The sequence below is a fragment of the Strongylocentrotus purpuratus genome, unplaced genomic scaffold (assembly GCF_000002235.5).
Source record: "Strongylocentrotus purpuratus isolate Spur 01 unplaced genomic scaffold, Spur_5.0 spur5_scaffold_5, whole genome shotgun sequence".
Classification (NCBI taxonomy): Eukaryota; Metazoa; Echinodermata; class Echinoidea; order Camarodonta; family Strongylocentrotidae; genus Strongylocentrotus; species Strongylocentrotus purpuratus.
Window position 1 is genome coordinate 40,039,679 of NW_022145611.1, and position 11,742 is coordinate 40,051,420.

Consider the following 11,742-nt stretch of genomic DNA (forward strand, 5'->3'; position numbering starts at 1 on the left):
ATTTATGACACCTCAATCCAAACTTTATTTAGAACATTAAAAGGAAAATGAATTGACAATACATTATTACCTAACAATTTATTGTACATGTATATTTGAGATTATGTTCATCTATTGCAAAGAATAAGATGTACTTTGAAATACATGTACAACCCAAAAATTGAATTCACTTAGTTACATTTTTTATAAAATTATCAAGAAAATAGCTCTGCATCAACAACTTCAACAACATCATTCTTTTTTGTACAGATAAGCAGCTTTTTAACAGAGAACAACAAAGTCAAAGTTTTGACAAAACAATCAAGGTGATAGAGCATACCATAGAAAATGTTTAGAAAATACAATTTTTTTTTACACTGAAGTCATGCGAGTCTTTTTGTTTATAACACTAAACATTTCATTGCAATACAGTACCTTTAAAAGCATATTTTCTTGTGTATCCAAATAGAATACGTAACTATACAATATGAGACTGTACAACAACTTTCTAGTATATATTTTGTAGGCACAATTAATATATCTGTTCCTCGAGGAACCAATGAACTCAATTCACGACCAGTTGGTATTCGGCTAATCTCGCAAGCTTGGACAAATAATTGCTCTTTTTTTTTGTACAGTGCTGTAATAGTTAAAAAGTACAATTATTCTTACTTGGGTTGAATGGAGAAAACAAAATGGAAAATCTGTTTGTTTCTTTTAGTCAATGTCTTCCTTTATGTATCGATAATGATTACAGATGTAAAGTGCTTAACACAGTTATGAGTACCATTATAGCCCTAAACACGGCCAGCTCATAATGTTTGCAACATCTCACCTCGGCCCCCTCCCCAAAAAAGAAAATGATAAGTTCATGGAGGGCAATATGAGTAGACTATCACAATATTTGTGTACATCTTATCAGGTTTCTCATTTAAATATCATGTATGGAGCTTTCTCCTCACTCCAAGACTACAAAATACATTTCTATTCCCACCTTTCAAACAGTTTCTTCAGGCAATGAATACAATGCATTCATAAGTGTTCTACCTGTGTATTGGTTGATAAAACGAATATTTTATGAGTAGTTTTTCATACCTTTCAGGTCTACATCAACATACTGGCAATCATCAGTTTATTGATACATACACTACATTTTGATTAGAGAAAACACATCATGGAAACAAGCTTTAGAAGCCTGATACCCAGGTCATTTGTGTCATTCAAATGTAATGTAAATATAAATGTAATTAGAATATTAAACAGTGTTCTATCAGATTTATTAAAACTCTCTTAAAAAATAAATGTCATATTGTTTTATCCTATTCTCTATTTATCAAATAATTTCCACTCGTCTATATTACATTTGGTAAGGTCACAAAATCTACAGCAAAGTTGAAAACTTCAAGAAACTATTTATCAGTTTTAATGTCTTTTTCTGCATTTTAAGGGTTTTGTTCGCTTGACAATCTTTATGTTTCATCTTTTTGACAGATTTAACTTGTCCAATTAAATCATCAAATGTTATTTTTCCTGAAAAATGCTAATCTCGCTATGTGTTTTCAGGAATAACTTCATGCAGAAAATTCAGGACGGATTTTAAGACATTTTGAATGTAAAAAGTACATTAAAGCCATTCTAAACTTTTCTATTAATAAATATGTACAATATTATAGAAGAAAAATTACCAGAGCTAAAATTGAGAAAACTTCAATTATTTTCAATTGAATGTTTTATTCAATCAATAGTTATTTGTAAAACACAAGTCTGTTACTTACTTTTGCAAACACTGATGGTTTAGAATTAAAATTTGACTGTGAATTGAATAGGCAAATTTGTGCCTGTTATAATAAATGTTAAAATAGAAACAGCTTTTGAAATTTGAATTTATTTAGGTTCTATAAGTGATGAGCATGATGACCACTGAGAAAAGAGATGTCAGCCATGTCACACAGCTACAAGTGAGACCCTCAGAGCTGGATTTGTTGTCGTTGCAATTTGACTCAGTACAACAGGATGTGCAACTGGTAACGTTATTAGCCATAGTGCAGTAAGGTCCACCACCTTTATGCAAGTTTTCACATGGCTCATCTGTGCATCCACGCGACACAACCGTGTGTGATGAGTTCTCATAATGATCAGTCTGCAAGAAATGAAGAGAGTTTTTATTATGACTATGTAACTTGATCTTTCATATTCAGTTCTGTAGAATTTTCATTTCAACATTTGATTTCTTGAAAATATGAATCGCATGGCTCTTTCCTTTATCTAGTTAACTAATGTTTTTGTCCATTGGTTTTTATAGACATCCCACTAAAAAAATTGTTCTCTTGCTTTGTAATGTATTTCATTATTTTTTTTCTTTGATAAGAAAAATTAAAGCAAAAGAGAGAAGAAAAAATTAAAACCCCCAAAAATGGACAAAACTATCATTTACTCCGAGTATATGAGGACAAAATAAATAAACAGATGAGACACAACATAATCTTAGGTGAAAATTAATGTTTACTTTGTATAAATTCATGTCTTCTGTTTCACAACATCAATTTAGAGATATATCCTCATTGTATTTTCTGTTATAATACCAAACTATATACACATGCCAGATCAACCCTGTGAAGAAAAATATAAATTTCAAAGTATTTGAATACCCAACAACGCTGTCCTTCATAGCATGTAACAGTTGATACTCCAGAACCGCTTGCAAGGTCATCAGCAGTAGAGCAAACATCCGATATGGAGTTAGTCGAACAAGAATAACATTGAAGAGTCTGGAAGGAAAATTTAAATGCACATAGTATAAGTTTCAATTGTATTGAAAGAATGGATTATCTAATTATCTTATATTAGGATTAGTGGTCAGCATTTATCGCTAAAAATGCACAAATACTATCTCTCCCATGTTCCACATCAAAGGTGAACCCAAACCATATTAATACGGGATTGTGTTTAGTGACAAAAAGATGTGAACAGCAAAATTGTACTTTTTGTACAATATTTTCTAAGCAATGAATTTATGTTTTTCTTCAGAACAAAATGCTTTTGTTCAGAATATTAATTGAATGTATTCTGTAGGCAACAAGTCATTACATTAATCACGAAGGAGATAGTTCTTTCTTAGGAAATAACTTTCATAGACATTCCTAACAAAGAATTATACATTTTTAGATCATTATATAGTAAACACAAATACTTAGCCACACATTACATGTACAATATTGAGAAAAGCCTCTCCCCATCAAGCTTTAAAAGATATCATTTCACTTACCCCTCGCATTCTTGTGGCCGGGGTAGTTGCTGTAGTGATGGAAGTTTGATAAGGTATCATTATTGATATGATGTAAAGACATGAAATGTTAACAATACATAACTATGTTTCCATACCTTGCTAGGTCATTCAGATTCAAGAGTCAAAGGGGGGGGGGGGGGGGGGGGATGGATCAGAAACCAGATTCGCATATTCAATGAGCTATGACGTTTGACCTACATACTCTGAAATTGGACTTAGGCTGAGTTATGATACCAAGTACCTTCATATCAAATTTCATTAAAATCCGTCAAACAATACTAAAGTTATCAATCGGAAACCAGATTCGCATATTTAGTGAGCTATGACCTTTGACCATTGACCTACGTACTCCAAAATTGAACTTAGCCTGTATTTAGATATTATGTATCTTCATATCCAATTTCAGAAGGAAGGAAGGACGGACGGCAGCGTTTCTATATCCCCTCCGACTTCGTCGGCGAGGGGATAAAAAATTAAAAATGAATGTCAAATGAAATCGTGAACAAATGCAACTAAAAATTAACAAGAAATTGCCAATATGTAAACAAAAATAGTGATTAGTCTTTACATTTTACTCTCCATTGCTAATTTAGAAAGTTAAATGTCCATTTCAGATTTAATAGTTTTCATTGATGGCAGAGTGTTCATTAACAGAAGTGGATTTCAATTTCCTACTGACTTTTGGACTAAAATCATGTAGACCTACAACTTGTAATTCAGATCATTCTGGATCAATAGACTGTTAAAGATGCCACTAAAAAATAAAATGGGACACTAGTACTGAGTAGACTCTAGAATCTAAACTAGATCTAGAGAGTAAAAAAGTAAAAATGAATGTCAAATGAAATCGTGAACAAATGCTACGAAAAATCAACAAGACTTGATAGTCATATGTTTTTGTGTGGATGCACTAATATAGAGTGATTCAAGCGATAGTAATCTGGGGCCCTGGCCCCGGCCCCCCGGCCCCCAAAACAGGGTTATTTGAGACTTACAGTTTTCAACCTTCTCCTTTTTAATCGACACTGTAGCTTGTTTCAAACTTTTGTTACATTGGAAGATAGAATGATTCTTAGAGCAAATCAACTAATAAAGGCCATTTAACTAAAATAATATTGTGTCTTTTCATTGGTGATCGAATGGAGATGCGAAGCCTGAGTTGAAAGGTAGGATGTTTGAGGAAATCTTACCTTGGTCACAGCTTGAACCACTGTACCCATCTGGACAGGTGCACGTACCCGAAGAACAAATCTCTCCGGTCTGGCATTCCGAGTCCAAGGTACAGGCCACTGTAACGAGCCAATGATAATTGTGAACAAGTATGAGATGGTCTGTATTTAAGTTCTAGCTTTTAATGATAATGAGAACGACTTAAAAAAACCTGAACAAGATGATGCTGTGATAATCATGAAGATAACTGTATTGATAACGACTGTGGTAGTGATGAATTACGATTACTACAATGTCATTATACCAAAATTTATACTATTTAGTTCTAAGTTTCAAAACGAGTCGCTGTCCTGTTTTTTTTAAGATATGGACATAATTTCAGAACAAAGTAAACACGGTTTACTGTGGTCATTGAAATTCATTGAGCAGTTTCGGACTATTTGAGGCGATAAGTGTACCAAGCTTCATAGAGATGGACTGTGCCGTATTTTATATGAATAACTTTTGTGTGTAATTGAATTATTTAAGGTCCATAAGATTCAAAAGCATTTGGAAACCATCATTTGATAATTACCTTTGCATTAATTATGATGGTGTTTAGGCAAAATAAGGCATTTGAGCTCAAAACAAAATGCAGGGGGGGGGGGGGGGGGGGGGGGGAGGGGGGTAGTGACCAGAATTTTTTAAATTTTTTTGCCCCCGGAAATGGGAAAATCGCGTCGACCGATATTTCGCTCAGTTGGGGGAGGGGTGAAGGGGGTAAAGGAGCATTAATTTAAAAAAAATCTGCACAACCCCCCCCCCACCCTTGAGCTAAAACAGATTTTAAATAAATAAAAGTGGAGGGGGGAAGGGGGCTTTAACCCCCAAAACACCCCCCCCCCCCCCTGCGTACCCGCCTGATGTAGAGAACTGTTAATCAAGTCCGTTCGTTTACGCGCAGTTGTCCAAAAGAAGACGTAGATGGCGTTAACCAGTATATTGCCAATCTACACCCCCTTTAACATAATATTTCAATAGATTTCGATACCTGCACTACACATAGCTCCATTAAAGGGCAAGTCCACTAATAAAATAACTTAATTGAATATAAGCAGAAAAATCAGAAAAAAAGTTTGATCAAAATCGGATAACTAATCAAAGGTTATGAATCTGTAATGACATGACAAACTTTTTAAATCACAGGGCAAGTAGCAGCTCAATCACGAGTCTCTGTTTTCATTGCCTCACTATACACTTTTTGTTTTCTTTATATTGCTAATATGAATTTTCATTTTCCCTCCAAAAAATCTTATTGCCTCACACAAGCATCCAAGTCAATTGCCAATTTGTAAACAAAAATAGTGATTAGTCTATGAATTTTACTCTCCATTGCTAATTTAGAAAGTTAAATGTCCATTTCAGATTTAATAGTTTTCATTAATGGCAGATTGTACTTTAACAGAAGTGGATTTCAATTTCATACTGACTTTTGGACTAAGATCATGTAGACCTACAACTTGTAATTCAGAGCATTCTGGATCAAAAGACTGTTAAAGATGCCACTAAAAAATAAAATGGGACACTAGTACCGAGTAGACGAGTAGATCTAATTTGATTTCACATCCTTACCATTGCAAGCAGTGTTATCATCGTTTAATTCATATCCAGAGTCACACGGGCTACAGGTGTAAGAGCCATCTGTGTTTGAACACATTCCATTTGCACAGAGCGTTGTATCCACCATGCATTCGTTAATATCTAGGAAAAGTAAACATTTTTTCACCCATAGCATGCAGTTAAGAGTTTGTCTAAAGTTCTAATTGAATCAGCTTTTCATCTTAAATTGGCACCATTTATTTGATTCTCCATGCACTCTAGCATCTAGACTAGATCTAGATCTAGAGAGTAAGAAAGTAAAAATAAATGTCAAATGAAATCGTGAACAAATGCTACGAAGAATCAACAAGAAATTGCCAATTTGTAAACAAAAATAATGATTAGTCTATACATTTTACTCTCCATTGCTAATTTAGAAAGTTAAATGTCCATTTCAGATTTAATAGTTTTCATTGATGGCAGAGTGTTCATTAACAGAAGCAAATTTCAATTTCCTACTGACTTTTGGACTAAAATCATGTAGACCTACAACTTGTAATTCAGATCATTCTGGATCAAAAGACTGTTAAAGATGCCACTAAAAAATAAAATGGGACACTAGTACTGAGCAGACGACTAGATCTAATTTGATTTCACATCCTTACCATTGCAAGCAGTGTTATCATCGTTTAATTCATATCCAGAGTCACACGGGCTACAGGTGTAAGAGCCATCTGTGTTTGAACACATTCCATTTGCACAGAGCGTTGTATCCACCATGCATTCGTTAATATCTAGGAAAAGTAAACATTTTTTCACCCATAGCATGCAGTTAAGAGTTTGTCTAAAGTTCTAATTGAATCAGCTTTTCATCTTAAATTGGCACCATTTATTTGATTCTCCATGCACTCTAGCATCTAGACTAGATCTAGATCTAGAGAGTAAGAAAGTAAAAATAAATGTCAAATGAAATCGTGAACAAATGCTACGAAGAATCAACAAGAAATTGCCAATTTGTAAACAAAAATAATGATTAGTCTATACATTTTACTCTCCATTGCTAATTTAGAAAGTTAAATGTCCATTTCAGATTTAATAGTTTTCATTGATGGCAGAGTGTTCATTAACAGAAGTAAATTTCAATTTCCTACTGACTTTTGGACTAAAATCATGTAGACCTACAACTTGTAATTCAGATCATTCTGGATCAAAAGACTGTTAAAGATGCCACTAAAAAATAAAATGGGACACTAGTACTGAGCAGACGACTAGATCTAATTTGATTTCACATCCTTACCATTGCAAGCAGTGTTATCATCGTTTAATTCATATCCAGAGTCACACGGGCTACAGGTGTAAGAGCCATCTGTGTTTGAACACATTCCATTTGCACAGAGCGTTGTATCCACCATGCATTCGTTAATATCTAGGAAAAGTAAACATTTTTCACCCATAGCATGCAGTTAAGAGTTTGTCTAAAGTTCTAATTGAATCAGCTTTTCATCTTAAATTGGCACCATTTATTTGATTCTCCATGCACTCTAGCATCTAGACTAGATCTAGATCTAGAGAGTAAGAAAGTAAAAATAAATGTCAAATGAAATCGTGAACAAATGCTACGAAGAATCAACAAGAAATTGCCAATTTGTAAACAAAAATAATGATTAGTCTATACATTTTACTCTCCATTGCTAATTTAGAAAGTTAAATGTCCATTTCAGATTTAATAGTTTTCATTGATGGCAGAGTGTTCATTAACAGAAGTAAATTTCAATTTCCTACTGACTTTTGGACTAAAATCATGTAGACCTACAACTTGTAATTCAGATCATTCTGGATCAAAAGACTGTTAAAGATGCCACTAAAAAATAAAATGGGACACTAGTACTGAGCAGACGACTAGATCTAATTTGATTTCACATCCTTACCATTGCAAGCAGTGTTATCATCGTTTAATTCATATCCAGAGTCACACGGGCTACAGGTGTAAGAGCCATCTGTGTTTGAACACATTCCATTTGCACAGAGCGTTGTATCCACCATGCATTCGTTAATATCTAGGAAAAGTAAACATTTTTTCACCCATAGCATGCAGTTAAGAGTTTGTCTAAAGTTCTAATTGAATCAGCTTTTCATCTTAAATTGGCACCATTTATTTGATTCTCCATGCACTCTAGCATCTAGACTAGATCTAGATCTAGAGAGTAAGAAAGTAAAAATAAATGTCAAATGAAATCGTGAACAAATGCTACGAAGAATCAACAAGAAATTGCCAATTTGTAAACAAAAATAATGATTAGTCTATACATTTTACTCTCCATTGCTAATTTAGAAAGTTAAATGTCCATTTCAGATTTAATAGTTTTCATTGATGGCAGAGTGTTCATTAACAGAAGTAAATTTCAATTTCCTACTGACTTTTGGACTAAAATCATGTAGACCTACAACTTGTAATTCAGATCATTCTGGATCAAAAGACTGTTAAAGATGCCACTAAAAAATAAAATGGGACACTAGTACTGAGCAGACGACTAGATCTAATTTGATTTCACATCCTTACCATTGCAAGCAGTGTTATCATCGTTTAATTCATATCCAGAGTCACACGGGCTACAGGTGTAAGAGCCATCTGTGTTTGAACACATTCCATTTGCACAGAGCGTTGTATCCACCATGCATTCGTTAATATCTAGGAAAAGTAAACATTTTTTCACCCATAGCATGCAGTTAAGAGTTTGTCTAAAGTTCTAATTGAATCAGCTTTTCATCTTAAATTGGCACCATTTATTTGATTCTCCATGCACTCTAGCATCTAGACTAGATCTAGATCTAGAGAGTAAGAAAGTAAAAATAAATGTCAAATGAAATCGTGAACAAATGCTACGAAGAATCAACAAGAAATTGCCAATTTGTAAACAAAAATAATGATTAGTCTATACATTTTACTCTCCATTGCTAATTTAGAAAGTTAAATGTCCATTTCAGATTTAATAGTTTTCATTGATGGCAGAGTGTTCATTAACAGAAGTAAATTTCAATTTCCTACTGACTTTTGGACTAAAATCATGTAGACCTACAACTTGTAATTCAGATCATTCTGGATCAAAAGACTGTTAAAGATGCCACTAAAAAATAAAATGGGACACTAGTACTGAGCAGACGACTAGATCTAATTTGATTTCACATCCTTACCATTGCAAGCAGTGTTATCATCGTTTAATTCATATCCAGAGTCACACGGGCTACAGGTGTAAGAGCCATCTGTGTTTGAACACATTCCATTTGCACAGAGCGTTGTATCCACCATGCATTCGTTAATATCTAGGAAAAGTAAACATTTTTTCACCCATAGCATGCAGTTAAGAGTTTGTCTAAAGTTCTAATTGAATCAGCTTTTCATCTTAAATTGGCACCATTTATTTGATTCTCCATGCACTCTAGCATCTAGACTAGATCTAGATCTAGAGAGTAAGAAAGTAAAAATAAATGTCAAATGAAATCGTGAACAAATGCTACGAAAAATCAACAAGAAATTGCCAATTTTTAAACAAAAATAAAGATTAGTCTATACATTTTACTCTCCATTGCTAATTTAGAAAGTTAAATGTCCATTTCAGATTTAAAGGGAAAGTCCACCCCCAAAATAAGTTTGTTTCGATAGAGGCAGAATAATAAGAAAATCAGGTGAGTGAAAGTTTGAGCAAATTCTGAATGAAAATAAGAAAGTTATGAATTATTGAAGTTGTGATCAATCAAATACAAATTGGCAACTCTGTGACTTATTATACGAGCTCTCCTTCATTTGCTTTGTGCATAATATTCCATAAAATCATGTTTTCTTTGTTATTGATGACGGAATATATATTTGTTCCTTGCAGGGGGAGTATAGAAACATATTTGCAATTATTATATTTAGGGTGCATGTATGGTTGAAATTTTTCTTGAGGGAAAATGAAAATTTTAGATTTTTTTAGTACTGAGCAAATGGAAGTTGAGCTCGCATGATACGTCATAGAGTTGCCAATTTGTGTTTGATTGATCACAACTTCAAAAATCCTAACTTCCTTATTTTTAGTCGGAATTTGCTCAAACTTTCACTGACTTGTTTCTCTCGTTTTTCTACTCCTATTAAAAGAAGTGGATTTCAATTTCATACTGACTTTTGGACTAAGATCATGTAGACCTACAACTTTGTAATTCAGAGCATTCTGGATCAAAAGACTGTTAAAGATGCCACTAAAAAATAAAATGGGACACTAGTACTGAGTAGATGACTAGATCTAATTTGATTTCACATCCTTACCATCACAAGCAGTGCTATCATCGTTTAATTCATATCCAGAGTCACACGAGCTACAGGTGTAAGAGCCAGGCGGTGTGTTCGAACACATTCCATTTGCACAGAGTGTTGTATCCACCACGCATTCGTCAATGTCTAGGAAAAGTAAACATTTTTTTTCACCCATATAGCATGCAGTCAAGAATTTTCTAAAGTTCTAATTGAATCAGCTTTTCATCTTAAATTGGCACCAATTATTTGTATCTCCATGCACTCTAGAATCTAGACTAGATCTAGATCTAGAGACTAAAAAAGTAAAAATAAATGTCAAATGAAATCGTGAACAAATGCTACGAAAAATCAACAAGACTTGATAGTCATATGTTTTTGTGTGGATGCACTAATATAGAGTGATTCAAGCGATAGTAATCTGGGCCCTGCCCCCCCCCCGGCCCCCCAACCCCAAAACAGGGTTATTGCATGAAGACTTACAGTTTTTAAACATCTCCTTTTTAATCGACACTGTAGCTTGTTTCAAACTTTTGTTATATTGGATAGAACGATTCTTAGAGCAAAGTTTGTTCGTCAGTTCCTTGCTGGGAATCAACTAATAAAGGCCATTCAACTAAAATAATATTGTGTCTTTTCATTGGTGATCGAATGGGGATGTGAAGCCTGAGTTGAAAGGTAGGAGGTTTGAGGAAATCTTACCTTGGTCACAGCTTGAACCACTGTACCCATCTGGACAGGTGCACGTACCCGAAGAACAAATCTCTCCGGTCTGGCATTCCGAGATCGTGGCACAGATGACTGTCACGAGCCAATGATAATTGTGAACAAGTATGAGAAGGTCTGTTTTTAAGTTCTTTTCATGACAATGAAAACGACTTAAAAAAACCTGAACAAGTTGATGCTGGTGATAATCATGAAGATAACTGTATTGATAACGACTGTGGTAGTGATGAATTACGATTACTACAATGTCATTATACCAAATTTATACTATTTAGTTCTAAGTTTCAAACCGAGTCGCTGTCCCGTTTTTTAAAGATATGGACATAATTTCAGAACAAAGTAAACATGGTTTACTGTGGTCATTGAAATTAATTGAGCAGTTTCGGACTATTTGAGGCGATAAGTGTACCAAGCTTCATAGAGATGGACTGTGCCGTATTTTATATGAATAACCCTTTGTATGTAACTGAAATATTTAAGGTCCAAAAGATTCAAAAGCATTTGGAAACCATCATTTGATAATTACCTTTGCATTAATTATGATGGTGTTTACGCAAAATAAGGCATTTGAGCTCAAAACAAAACGCAGGGGGGGGGGGGGGGGGGTAACCATAATTTTTAAATTTTTTTTGCCCCCGGAAATGGGAAAATCGCGTCGATCGAAATTTCGCTCAGTTGGGTGATGGGGGGGAAGAAGGTAAAGAAGCATTCATTT

General features: G+C 34.1%; 1 protein-coding gene across 1 annotated transcript in view; it reads right to left on the minus strand.

Annotated features, from left to right (window-relative positions):
- Positions 1-11,742, minus strand: part of LOC105443673 (fibrillin-2-like) — a 30,683-nt gene continuing 18,941 nt past the window's right edge. The window contains exons 16-27 of the mRNA XM_030998857.1: positions 11,004-11,102; positions 10,317-10,448; positions 9,206-9,334; positions 8,574-8,702; positions 7,942-8,070; positions 7,311-7,439; positions 6,679-6,807; positions 6,047-6,175; positions 4,456-4,554; positions 3,245-3,273; positions 2,628-2,747; positions 1-2,119 (exon numbers count right to left, since the gene is read on the minus strand). Of these exons, the coding sequence (XP_030854717.1) occupies positions 1,868-2,119; positions 2,628-2,747; positions 3,245-3,273; positions 4,456-4,554; positions 6,047-6,175; positions 6,679-6,807; positions 7,311-7,439; positions 7,942-8,070; positions 8,574-8,702; positions 9,206-9,334; positions 10,317-10,448; positions 11,004-11,102 (1,505 nt within the window). The 3' untranslated portion in view covers positions 1-1,867. The remainder of the gene's footprint in view (positions 2,120-2,627; positions 2,748-3,244; positions 3,274-4,455; positions 4,555-6,046; positions 6,176-6,678; positions 6,808-7,310; positions 7,440-7,941; positions 8,071-8,573; positions 8,703-9,205; positions 9,335-10,316; positions 10,449-11,003; positions 11,103-11,742) is intronic.